The 14,036-nt window shown below is 41.6% G+C and overlaps 1 protein-coding gene across 4 annotated transcripts in view; it reads right to left on the bottom strand.

The window, feature by feature from the left end:
* LOC121283059 (mesoderm induction early response protein 3-like) overlaps window positions 1-14,036 on the bottom strand; it is a 61,499-nt gene that overhangs the window by 2,055 nt on the left and 45,408 nt on the right. For all 4 annotated transcript variants that reach the window (XM_041197075.1, XM_041197064.1, XM_041197093.1 and 1 more), the window contains 2 exons: window positions 12,229-12,356; window positions 3,829-3,971 (listed from right to left, as the gene is read on the bottom strand). In XM_041197075.1, coding sequence (XP_041053009.1) covers window positions 3,829-3,971; window positions 12,229-12,356 — 271 coding nt within the window. The remainder of the gene's footprint in view (window positions 1-3,828; window positions 3,972-12,228; window positions 12,357-14,036) is intronic.

The following is a 14,036-nucleotide window of genomic DNA, read 5'->3' as shown; positions in this document are numbered from 1 at the left end:
CAGAGTTCAAGTCACACTAAAGGTTTTATCATATAACCAGGTGCTTCAGTGTAGTGAACAAAGAACAAAGAACAATACAACACAGGAACAGGCCCTTCGGCCCTCCAAGCCTGCGCTGATCATATTGCCCGTCAACTAAAACATTTTGCGCTTCCGGGGTCCGTATCCCTCTATTCCCATCCTATTCATGTATTTGTCAAGCTGCCTCTTAAACACCACTATCGTACCTGCTTCCACCACCTCCTCTGGCAGCAAATTCCAGACACTCACTATCCTCTGCGTAAAAAACTTGCCCGCACATCACCTTTATAGATTTCTCCTCTCACCTTAAATCTATGTCCCCTAGTAATTGACTCTTCCACCCTGGGAAAAAGCTTCTGACTCTGTCCATGCCACTCATAATTTTGTAAACTTCTATCAAGTCGCCCCTCAATCTCCGTCGCTCTAGTGAGAATAATCCGAGTTTCTCCAACCTCTCCTCATAGCTAATAACCTCCAGACCAGGCAGCATCCTGGTAAACTCCAATGCACCCTCTCAAATGCCTCCATATCCTTCTGGTAATGTGGCAACCAGAATTGCATGCAATATTCCAAGTGTGGCCTAATCAAGGTTCTATACAGCTGCAGCATGTGCTAGTGCTTAGGAAGGTGCCATCAAATCAAGATCTTATTCTGCCTCCACAATTAGAAGCAAAAGATTCCAGAGAACTATTTGAAACGGAGCAGGGAGTTTACCAGATTAAGCTGTGAAAAGGGAATATTTTATGATTAAGTGCAAATACTTTATTTTTCATCTTCTGTACTTGCTGCCCAGGCCAATATTCCTTCCTCAACCAGTACAACTGGAAACAGATTATTTGGTCATTCATTAGAGAACTCAAGAGTGTGTAAATTGCATGCTGCTTTTGCTGGCATAACATTGAATGCACATCAAAACGAAATAGAAATTTATTCAATTTTTTCTTTCCTGGTGTGAGGTGGAAAATAACATTAAAAATTATTGTAGCTATTATTTATTGTAAATCATATCTATGTATGGTTTCCAATTCTGCTTTATCTATCCCACAGTAAAACTAAAACTAATAGAAACTGGTGCAATTACTGAACCACTATACCACTCCAATGGAAGCAGCTCAGTAATATAAAAAGGGCATCACTCACATAGGGGAACAGGTGTGGACCATTCAGCCACTTGAGCCTGTTCTGCCGTTCAATGAGTTCATGGTTGATCTGTATCTCAACTCCATCGACCTTCCTTGTTTTTACAACCTTTTACACCCTTGTCTAACAAAAATTTATTGATCTCAGATTTAAATGTATTAATTGAGCTAGCACCTAATGCTTTTTGCTAATGTTTTCCATACTTGTACCATACTGCACATGAGATATTTTCCAACTTTTCTCTTCACTGGCCTGGCTCTGATTTTAAGGTCTTGGTTCCTTTTCCTTGACTCCTCCACCAGCAGAAAGCTTTTTTTCTATTTACCATATCAATTCCTTTCAAAATCTTAAAAGACTCAATCAAATCATGACTTTTCACGTATTAAACATTGGTTTGGCCTCAGCTGGGTACAAAACAATGGTTCAGCCTCAACTTGAGTAGTGTGTTCAGTTCTGGGCGCCACACTTTAGACAGGAAGTGCAGAAAAGATTCATGAGAATTGATCCAAGGATGAGGAACTTCAGTCACTAGATAAATGGAACAATCTGGAGCTGTTTTCCTTGGAGAAGAGAAGGTTGAGAGGAGATTGATAGAGATATTCAAAATCACCAAGGGTTTTGACAGCGTAGATAGGGAAAAACTGTTCTACTGGTGGAAGGATGGAGAACAAGAGGTCACAGATTTAAGGTAATTGGCAAAAGAAGCAATGAAGACATGAGGAGAAACTTTTTGACGTTGCGAGTGATAAGGATCTGGAATGCACTGCCCAAGAGCGTGGGGGAGGCATTCAAGAGGGAATTAGTTTGCACGACATGGGAGGATGTACAGCGTTATAGGAAGGAGGCAAGGGTGTGGCATTAGGTGAATTGCTCATTTGGAGTGCCTGCACAGATACGATGGGCTGTAACTTCTGTGATTAATGTTCTATAGTCAAGGGAATAGAAGCCTGATGTATGTAATCTGTCATAATCTAACCCTTGGAACCCTGGTAACATTCTGATGAATCTATGCCATATTCCTTCCAAGTACAGTATTACCAAAGGTGCAGTATCCAGAACCATGCACACAGTTCATATTAGTCTAACCAGGGCTTTGTATTGCTGCAACAAAATTTGCTCCCCATTATATCCCAGCTTTCTAGTTATAGTCCAACATTTCATTTCCTTTTTTGATTACTTTTTGTACCTGACTGCTAGATTTTATTGTATTTTCAAATGTTACTGTATTCATAAATCCATCATATCACCGTGGGACACCAATGACAGTCAAGCACACGTGTATTTTCAATGTATTCTTCAGGACTTAGACACTGATTTACCAGTAAAAGGATTGGATAATATACTCTGAAGAAAAGTCATAACACTGTTAGACCTGCTGAGTTTTTCCAGCATTTTGTGTTTTTGTTTCAGGTTTCCATCATCCGCAGTATTTTGCTTTTATCTTGGATAACATGCTCACCTTCCACCACTGGTTTACTGTGACTGATTAAGGGAAATTCACAGAATTTGTGGATTCTTACCAAGGTTTTGCATTTCAGCCATTTTCTGTGAAAGCTGAAAACTAGTACAAGATTTAGTTCTCAAAACCGAACTACCTCTTTTAATGTTGCCACCTAAAGTTATGCGCTTGTTCAATCACTTAAAAAAACACAAATTTACAATTTTAAAAAATGTTCCTTTTTTACAATTACAGATTTCTGGATATGTGGACATTTAGGCTTTGTTCGAAGTATAATACACTGAATTATTGGATAAACTACTGGGCTTAAAAAGATTGTAGCAAATATAAAGTTATCTAAGCAAACAATTCCACAGACAAACAAAATGGTGAAAGTACTCTAGATTTAACGTAGCTTTCCATGAATATAGTTTGCACTAATGATCTACCTGCAGTGAATATAAAAGTTGTCCATTCATTTAGCTTTTAATTCCAAAAAGGTCTTTTCAACATGGTATTTTACTTCAATGAACCACTCCATCATATACATGTATATGTACCCCAATGCAATTCTAAGTAGCATCAGAGTTTAAGATTCAACTTTTCTAGAATTATACTTCGGTATCTGTAAACCTAATTTATGTTGTCTAACAATCCAGTAAAAAAGCCCTGCCTCATTTCTCTCCCCTGAGAGCACCAACTCTCAGGCACTGGCAGTTCTTAATTATCTCAAGATAATTAAATTATAAGATAATTAAATTAAAAATGCTGTTCACACAAAGTGAGACAGAGGTCAGCTTACTTGCCAGAAATCAGTGATAAATCATTAAACTTTTCACCTGGTAGTTATGTACAGGGGTGTCCAACTAGTTGTGCCAAAGCCACATGTGGCTCCCAGGTCCTGTAAATCCACCCAGGAAAACCAAGGCAACCTTAGTCCTAATGCGTACATCTGTTTCACATTTTGTGAGCCTAACGGATTGGACTGGATTACCATTTTACAAATGGATGACTTCTTCATCAGAACACCTAGGTTATTTCATCATCATCAAATTGGGGCACATGCAAAATTAGCAGAACATGTGTATCCATAAAGACAAAAGCTGAACATCAGACATACAACGTGTTCTCCCATTACATCGTCATAAAAACTCAAATTTACATTTAAGTGATTTGAATTCTTGGATTATAATTTTTGCTTGAAAACATTAAACGTGTACAGATCTTACCAGAAAACTCATGTCCAGAGCTCATTAGATTGTGATCAGAAATGGTTTCTGGTCTGCTGACAGAAGAACACACAGATGGAGAATGTACTGATCGACTTAACATTCCCATCTCAGCCTCATCTACCAGACGATCCATATAATCCCTTAAAAAGATATCTTAAAATTAAACTATTGTACAAGGTATTTAAATTTAAAGCAATTCAAACACAGACCTGATATTCAGGATAACAAGGACTCTACCTAACTGCAATATTGTATTTAAAGCTGCACAGGAGTGGAAAGTATTTTCAAAGGAAACACATGCCCTTTAAGGTTTTCCCCTTGTGTTTTATAAAGTCCATGCATTCAAAGGTCTGTGCAAGATTACTTAAGCATGGCAACAATGATTTTTTCAAATTATGGGGCGAGAGTGAATACCCTTGACATCAAGGCAACATTTGACTGAGTTCAGCATCAAGGAGCTCTAGTAAAGTTGAAGTCAATGTAACTGGGTTGGGGGTAGCGTGCAGTCAGGAGAGAGGAAGGAGAACTCTCCCACTGGTTGGAGTCATAACCAGCAAAGGAAGATGGTTGCAGTTGTTGGAGGCCATTCATCTCAGCCTTAGGACAGTTCTCCAAACAGTGTCCTACGCACAATCATCTTCAGCTGCTTCATCAATGACCTTCCCTCAGTCATAATGTCAGAAGTGGGGATGTTCACCAATGATAGCACAATGATCAGAGCCACTTGTGACTCCTCAGATACTGAAGCAGTCCATGTCCATATACAGCAAGAACTGGCTTGGCCTAAATAACCAAGTGGTTATGGTACTGGGTTTGTAACCCCAAGATCAAGAGTTCAAATCTCACAATGGCAAACTATGAAACAATGTAACTTCATCTGAAACAGATGGAAACGTGTTTGTACTCGAAAGAGTTACAGCAAGATCTGGACAACATTCAGGCTTGGGCTGATAAATTACAAAAAAGATTTATAAGTGCCAGGTCATGACCATCTCCAAAAAGATGGAATATAAAATCTGTCCTTGATGTTCAATGACAGTACCATTGCTGAAACTTCCACCATTATCATGTTGAGGGCTTACCATTAACCAGAAACCTAATGGGACCATGCATATAAATACTGTGGCTACATGAACGAGTCAGAGGCTGGGAATCGTGTGGCAAGTAACTCACCTACTGACTCTCCAAAGTCTATTCGCTATCTACAAGGCACAAGTCAGGACTGTGATGGCATGCTCTCCAATTGCCTGGATGACAGCAGCAGATGCATGGGAACACCACCACCTGCATGTCGCACACTATCCTGACTTGGAACTATATCGCCATTCCTTCACAGTCGCTGTTTCAAATTCCTGTAACACTCTTCCCAATAGCATTGTGGGTGTAGCTGTACTACATGGATTATTGAGATTCAAGGCTCACTACCACCTTCTCAAGGGCAATTAGAGATAGTTAACAAATGCTGGCCATGCGTATTCCATGAAAAAAATACAAAATCAGCACAGGTGGACCAAGGTAAACCTATGGTGTAAGACACTACCAAGCCTGAAAGGAGCAAGACAACATGGCAAATGCTGTCTTAACAACTTTTTACAATTTATATAAATCACTTGGATGAAAGGACAGATGGTATGGTTGCTAAATTTGTTGACAAGACAAAGATAGGTAGAAAAGTAAGTTGTGAAGAGGATGTAAGGAGGCTACAAATTGACATAAATATGTTAAGTGAGCGGGCAAAGATCTGGCGAATGAAATATAATGCAGGCAAGTGTGAAATTGTCCATTTTGGCAGGAAGAATAAAAAAGCACATCATCTAAATGACGAGAGATTGCAGAGCTCAGATTTAGAGGGATCTGGGTGTCCCAGTGCATGAATCACAAAAGGCTAGTATGCAGGTACAACAAGTAATTAAGGAAGCTAAAAGAATTTTATTTCTTGCGAGGAGAATTGAATACAAAAGTAGGGAGGTTATGCTTCAGTTGTACAGGATACCGGTGAGACCAGATCTCGGGTACTGTGTACAGTGTTGGTTTCCTTATTTAAGGAAAGATGTAAATGTGTTAGCAGTTCAGAGAAGGTTTACTAGACTAATAACAGGCTTGGACGGGTTGACTTATGAAGAAAGGTAGTATAGGTTGACTTGAACGAAATCTTTAAGATCCTGAGGGGTCTTGACAGAACGGATGTGGAGATGTTGTTTCCTCTTGTGGGAGAATCTAGAACTAGGGGTCGCAGTTTAAAAATAAGAGATCGCTCATTTAAGACGGAGATGAGAATTTTTTCCTCTCAGGAGGGCCGTAGGTCTTTGGAAATCTGCTTCCACTGCCTTTTGAGGGAGAGTCTTTGAATATTTTTAAGGCAGAGCTCGACAGATTCTTGATTAACAAGGGGGTGAAAGGTTATTGGGGGTAGGTGGGAGGTTACAATCAGATCAGCCATGATCTTTTTGAATGGCAGACCAGGCTTGAGGTGCTGAATAGCCTACTCCTGCTTCATGCTCGTATGTAAATCAAGCAGTGGCTTCCTAAAGTGAGAATCAATAACTATCATACTGTACTTTGGAAGACAGGAGCAGGAGTAGGTCATTTGGTCCTCTTGTTCCTGCTCTGCCATGCAATTTGATCATGGCTGATCTGCCTCACTGCCATTTTCCCACAATAACCCCATATCTCTTGATATCTTTAATATCTAGGAATCTATCAATCTTGGTCTTGAACATATTCAATGATTGAGTCTTCACAGCCCTCTGGGGTAGAGAATTCCAAAGGTTCACTGCCCTCTGAGTGAAGAAATTCTTCCTCATCCCAGTCCAAAATGGCATACCTCTTATTCTGAGACTGTATCCCCTGGTTCGAAACCCCATCAACCAGGGCAAACATCCTTACTGCATCTACCCTGTCGAGCCCTGTAAGAATTGTTTATGTTTGAATGAGATCACTTTTCATTCTTCTAAACTCTGGAGAATATAGGCCCAGTCTCCTCAATCTCTCCTCTTAGGACAGGAATCAGCCTGATGAACCTTTGTCCTCTGTGGCAAGTATATCCTTCCTTTGGAAAGGATACAAAAACTGTACACAGTACTTAAGGTATGGTCTCACCAAGCTCAATACAATTGCAACATGACTCCTCACTCCTGTATTCAAATCTTCTTGCAATAAAGGCCAACTTACCAACATACCTGCGTCTGCAGGACACTCTTCTGGGGGAGGGTGAACAGCCAGAGGTTGTGGTCCACATTGGGACCAATGACACTGTAGGAAAGGGGATGTCGTCCTTCAATCAGAATTTAGGGAGCTAGGTAGAAAATTACCAAGCATAACCTCAAACATAGTAATTTCCGGATTATTCCCAGTGCCACAGGCCAGTGAGTACAGAAATAGGAGGATAGGGCAGATGAATACGTGGCTGGAAAGATGGAGGGAGGTCTTCAGATTCCTGGGACACTTGGGCTGCCTCTGGGGAAGACAGCAACTGTACAAGACAAACAGGTTGCACCTGAACAGAGCTGGGACTGAGTTCCTTGCGGGACATTTGGCTAGTGGTGTTGGGAGGGTTTTAAACTAACTCGGCAGAGATATGGGAACCAGGAGCGAATATTAGAGAGGAGTACCAGGGTGCACAAAATACTGGGAGACACAGGTAACACTGGAATAGAGAATAGTAAGTTAATAGTTGGAGCCAGGGCGAGGGAGAAAGTACCAAAATCTAAATCAGGGTTACTATGCATGTATGCAAATGCACAGAGTATAAATAAGATTGGGGAGTTACAGGCACAGATTGCTATGTGGAAATATGATGTTGTAGTGATAACAGAGGCCTAGTTCCCCTAACTGGGTGCTAAATATCCTGGGTACAAGGCATTCAGAAAAGATAGGAAAGGAGGAGGGGGGTGGCGATATTAGCGAAGGAGAGTACTGCAGTGCTGGAGAAAGAGGATGTTCCAGAGGGTTCAAGGACAGAATCAGTTTGGCTAGAGCTAAGGAACAAAATAGGTGCAATTACATTGCTCGGTGTAGTCTATAGACCGCCAACTAGTGAGAAGGACACAGAAGAACAAATCTGCAGAGAGATGCAAGCATAATGGGGAACTTTAATTACCCGAATGTAGGCTGGGACAATGGTAGAGTAAAGGGTGGAGATGGGCAAAATTTCATAGATTGTGTTCAGGAAAACTTCCTACAGCACTGTCTCCAATGAGGTGGGCCAAATAGATCAAGTGTCAGTGGAGACAGTGATCATTGTATTGTACGTTTTAAGATGATAGAAAAGGATGATTGGCAATACAGAGTAATAATAATTAACTGGACGAGAGCCAACTTTGATGGGGCAAGAACGGAGCTGGGCCAAATAGACTGGAACGAAAGATTGGCGGGAAAAACTGTAGCTGAACAATAGGCTACTTCAAAAAAGTATTGGTTCGGGCACAGCTGAGGTATCTTCCAACGAAAGGGAAAGGTAAGGCAAACAAATCCAGAGCTCCCTGGATGTAAAAGGAGATAGAAATTAAGATAAAGAAGAAAAAGTGTGCATATGACAGGTGTCAAGTAGAAAATACAATTGAGAACCAGGAGGAATACGAAAAGTTCAGAGGGGAGGTGAGAAAGCATATTAGAGAAGCAAAGAGGGATTATGAGAAAAGACCGGCAGCCAACATAAAGGGGAATCCCAAAGCCCTCTATAGGGATATAAAAGGGTGGTAAAAGGAGGAGTAGGGCCTATTAGGCACCTAAAAGGGAATTTACACATGGACGAAGGAGCCATACCTGAGGTAGTAAATGAATACTTTGCGTCCGTCTTTACCAAGGAATTAGATGCTAACCAGGCCATCGTGACAGAGGAGTAAACTGTCACTAGAAGTGTTCAAAATTGATAAAGAGGAAGCGTTGAATACACTATCAGTACTTAAATTTGACAAGGCAACGGGACCGGAAGAGATACATCCAAGGATATTGAAGGAAGTAAGAGTAGAAATTGCAGGGGCACTGGCCATTATTTTTCAGTCTTTCCTAGATTCAGGGGAGGTGCCAGAGAACTGGAGAATTGCAAACATGACACTATTGTTCAGAAAATGTTGTGAGGATAAGCCCAGCAATTAGAGACCAGTCAGTTTAGCTTCACAGTAAAAAGATTCTAGAAACAATTACTGGGGATAGAGTTAGTCACATGGAAAACTATGCATTGATAAGGGGTAATCATGTTTAACTAGCTTGAAGTTTTTTTGAAAAGATAACAGAAAAGGTCGATGAGGGTAATGTTGATGTGGTGCACATGGACTTCCAAAAGGCATTCGATACAGTGCCACACAACAGACTTGTGAGAAACATTATTGCTCATGGAATAAAAGGGACAGTAGCAACGTGGATACAAAATTGGCTGAAAAACAGGAAGCAGGGAGTAATGGTCAATGGATATTTTTCAGGGTGGAGGAAGGTTTGTAGTGGAGTTCCCCAGGGGTTGGTATTGGGTTCCTTGCTTTTCCTGATATATATTAATGATCTAGAGATCTTGGTGTGCTGGGGACAATTTCAAAGTTTGCAGATGATACAAAGCTTGGGAGTGCTGTAAACTGCGAGGAGGATGGTGTGGAACTTCAACAGGACATAGACAAGTTGGTGTACGCAGGTAGGTGGCAGATGAAGTTCAATGTGGAGAAGTACATTTTGGTAGGAAGAGCATGGGCAGACAATATAAAATAAGGGGTGAAATTTTGAAGGAGGTGCAGGAGCAAAAAGATCTGGATGTATATGTGCATGGTTCATTGAAGATGGCAGAACAGGTGGAGAGAGCAGTGAATAAAGCATATAACATCCTGGGCTTTATTAATAGGGGCATAAAGTACAAGAGCAAGGACATTATGCTGAATTTATATAAGGCATTTATTAGACCTCAGCTGGAGTGTTGTGTACAGTTCTGGGCGCCACATAATAGGAAGGATGTGAACACATTGGAGAGTGTGCAAAAGAGGTTTTTCAAGAATGGCTCCAGGGTTGAGGAACTTGAGCTATGAGGATAGATTGGAGAAGCTGGGACTGTTCTGCTTAGAGAGAAGGCGGCTAAGAGTAGATTTGATTGAGATGCTTGAAATCATGAGGGGGCTGGACAGAGTAGAGAGGGAGATGCTTTTCCCGCTCGTAAAAGGATCAAGAACGAGAGGGATCAGATTTCAAGTGATTTGCAAAAGAAGCAAATGTGATGTGAGAAAAAACTTTTTCACACGAGTGATTTGCGTCTGGAATGCACTGCCTGAAAGTGTGGTGGAGGCAGGCTCAATCAAGGAATTCAAGAGGGCATTAGATGATTATTTGAATAGAAACAATGTGCAGGGGTACGGGGAAAAGGCAGGGCAATGGCAATAGGTCACAATGCTCATTTGGAGAGCAGACACGATGGGCTGAAAATGGCCTCCTCCTGCACCATCAAATTTCTGCGATTCTGTGATTTTCCTTCCTAACTGCTTGTTGCACCTGCACATTAGCTTTCAGTGACTTATGAACAAGGACACCCAGGTCCCTCTGGACATCAACACTTCCCAAGGCCTCACCATTTAAGAAATACTCCGTATTTCTGTTTTTCCTACCAAAGTGGATACCTTCATATTTTTCCACCTTATATCCATATTATATCTGCCATGTTCTTGCCCACTCAGCCTGTCTAAATTCCCTGAGGCCTCTCTGCATCCTCCTCACAACTCACATTCCAACCTAGTTTTGTCTCATCAGCAAACAATGAAATATTGTATTTGGTCCCCACATCCAAATCATTGCTGGGGCCAAGCACTGATTCTTGCAGTATCCAACTAGTCATAGCCTGCCAGCCTGAGAATGACCCATTCATTCTTGCTGTCTGTTTTCTGCCTGTTAACCAATCTTCAATCCATGCGAGTATATTACGCCCAATCCCATGTGCTCTAACTTTACTCACCTCGTGGACCTTATCGAAAGCTTTCTGAAAATCCAAATAAACCTTGACAGGATAGATGCAGGATGGATGTTTCCCCTGGCTGGGGGGAACGGGTGGTTATAGAACCAGGAGACAGTCTCAGAATAAGAGGTAGGCCATTTAGGACTGAGATGAGGAGGAATTCCTTCACTCAGAGGGTGGTGAAGTGTTATGGGCTTGATTTTCCAGACAGGTTTCTCACTAGAAACATCGAACTTTATGTACAGGCTGCAGCAAGAGTTACATGCTTCCATCAAACTCCACAACTAGCAGAACTCCCACTCTAAGGTTCCCTGCGCTTAGAGCTAATTTGTTCACATTGTCATGTGATACTATAGAACACAGTAAGTCCTAAAGCTGCAGTCACTACATTCGTTGAGGCTACAATTACTGCATGAACCTTTTGAATTCTCTACCCCAGAGGGCTGTGAAGACTCAGTCATTGAATATGTTCAAGACAGAAATAGATAGATTTCTGGATATTCAATGCTACTGCCATTGAACATCTACTAGTTCTCCCTTAGCTATTCTGCTAGTCACATGATCAAAATACTCCAACAGGTTTGTCAAACATGATTCCCCTTTCATATATCTAGCCGAATCCTACCTTTTCTTTTTATAAGTGTCCCATTATGATATCCTTTATAAGAGTTTAACATCTTCCGTACTACTGATGTCAACCTCACTCTCTCTCTTTTCTTAAATAGATTCTCCAGCGCAAAATTAAGTGCTCCATTGTTCTCAAGCTAGGTGCTCATCTGAGGCATAAATAAAAACAGAAGTGCTGCAAAATCTCAACAGGCCTGGCAGCAGTTGCGAAGAACAGTCATATTGGACTTGGAATGTCAACTCTGTTTCTCTCTCCACAGATGCTGCTGGACCTGCTGAGCTTTTCCAGCATTCTGTTTTTATTTCAGATCTCCAGCATCTGCAGTATTTTGCTTTATTACAGAGATCATTTCTCATGGGTGAGGAATCCAAAAAATGGGGGGGCACAATCTCAGGATAAGTCAGGGGCTAAGTCATTTAGGACTGAAATGAGGAGAAATTTCTTCAATGAGGGTTGTGAATCTTTGGAACTGTCCAACCCAGAGGGTTGAGGATGCTCCGAGTATATTTAAGGCTAAGATAGACCAAATTTTGGTCTCTTTGGGAATCAAGTGACATGCGGAGCAGTCAGGAAATTGAAGTTAAGGCAAATGATCAGCCATGATTGTACTGAATGGTGGAACAAGCTCAAGGGGCCTTATGGGTCTACTCCTGTTCCAATTTCTTATGTTCTTAGATTCTTACATAGCAAACAGGTGGTTAATTAACATGGAGTACTTCAGAGTAACTGACGTACTGATATTATTTTGAGTCCCTCAAAACCATCCAGCTCTATCTTAAGCTAGCTCCTCTAGCAGCATGAACAGTGTTATCTACTCATAGTAGTCTTGCTACAGTTATCTACTTACGTAACTCCAGGATGAAGATTGTATCTCTTCTTCCCAAACCTGGTTTGCTGTGCAAAGTAGTCATATCTTTCAGACTTCTTCCACATATAGTAGAAAGCCACACATTCCCCCACAGATCGACTCCTGACCTAAAGATAGAACCAAATACCTTGAATGGAGATGGAAGTCTAAGGCACTCCAGGATAATCTACATACTTAAACACAAAAAAAGAATAAATCTATTAGTTGATAGAAGATTCTGAATTTCGAAGTCTCCAGTTTCTGCCCCTACCTAAACTTCTCCGAGTATGTGAGCAACAAGAACCACCTATATCAGTTCCCTTCACTTGCAAATAATTCAACCTTTGTCATCCACGGCTTTGATAGCAGCATTCCCGCCTTTCAGGCACAAGGTCGTGGGTTCAAGTTCCACTCCAGGTCGGTTAGCTCAGTTGGCTCAATGGCCTGGCTTGTGATGCAGAACGATGCCAACGGAGCAGGTTCAATTCTCGTACCAGCTGAAGTCATCCATGGAGTCTTCTCAACCTCACCTCTCACCTAAGGTCTGGTGACCCTCAGGTTAAACTCAGCACCAGTCATCCCTCTCTAATGAGAGAGCAGCCTATGGTCCTCTGGGACTACAGCGACTTTCATTTCCAGGTCTTCAGCACAAGGCTATGCTCCAGTGAAGTGTGAGGGAGTGCTGTAACGTCTTGCAGATGAGACATTAAAGCCGAGTTTGGGGCGTGCTATGGTGCTGGTTCCTATCCTCAACTGGCTGTAGAATTCCACCTTTGGTATGTAGGAATCCTCTATGGAAACCACATGGCCAAGCCAGCGAAGCAGAGCACTAGCAAGCATGGACTTGATACCAGTTATGCAGAACCTTGCAAGAACTTCGGTGATAGGGGTTTTGTCTTGATATTGCAAATAGATCTTAAGCAGCAAGGTGGGATGCATCTAGTTGCTTTACGTGACACTGATAGGTTGTTCATGCCTCACAGCCAAAAAGAATTGAAAGAAATGATGTGAGAACCACTGCCTGGTATACTTTGATCATTGTTTTGAGACTAACACCACAATCTCTCCAAAGCCTGTGAGTGAGCTTCTGATTGTTGAGCTTGTTGTTGCCAGGCGATAGGTGATGACTTTTTTTTAGCCAACATGGTGTTGTTGCAGAGGATACTGCCAAGATAGCAGAACTTATGAACTGAGATGAAGGATGCATTGTTAATTGTGTCTATGGTGTCATAACCGGGGCAGGTTAGTACAAGATCTCTTCGTCTTTTGCAGTCTTGTAAGGCCAAAGCATTCTGAGGCTTGGGCAAAGCAGTCAACAAGCTATTGGGCATCCTCTGGAGTGTGTTTTATCTTCATGGGATGTGTGTGTCACCTGCAAGGCTAGCATTTATTGCCCATTCCTAACTGCCCTTGATCTGGAGTCATATGTAAGCCAGGTTAGGTAAGGATGGCAGATTTTATTTCCTAAAGGACATTAGTAAACCAGATGTGTTTTTTCCAACAATTGATGATAGTTTCACGGTCACATTACTGAGAGCAGTTTTAAATTCCAGATTTTAATAATTGAATTTTAAATTCCCCACCACGGCCACTGGTGGGATTTGAATCCACAATGAACCCAGACTATTAGCCTGGGCCTCTGGATAACGTCCAGTGACATTACCTTACGCCACTCCCATCTATGAGAGCAGAAGCAGCAAGCAAGAGTTAATTTAGTAGCTTTTCTGTGATTTTTCTGCGAGCCTTGAGCCTTTGGAAATTGAAAAGGTTGCCTTGTCCTGAAATGAACTTGTACTCCTATGTCAAGA

This window comes from Carcharodon carcharias, chromosome 1 (assembly GCF_017639515.1).
Source record: "Carcharodon carcharias isolate sCarCar2 chromosome 1, sCarCar2.pri, whole genome shotgun sequence".
NCBI lineage: Eukaryota > Metazoa > Chordata > Chondrichthyes > Lamniformes > Lamnidae > Carcharodon > Carcharodon carcharias.
The sequence above is the reverse complement of the archived record's forward strand: the minus strand, read 5'-3'. Positions and strand labels throughout refer to the sequence as shown.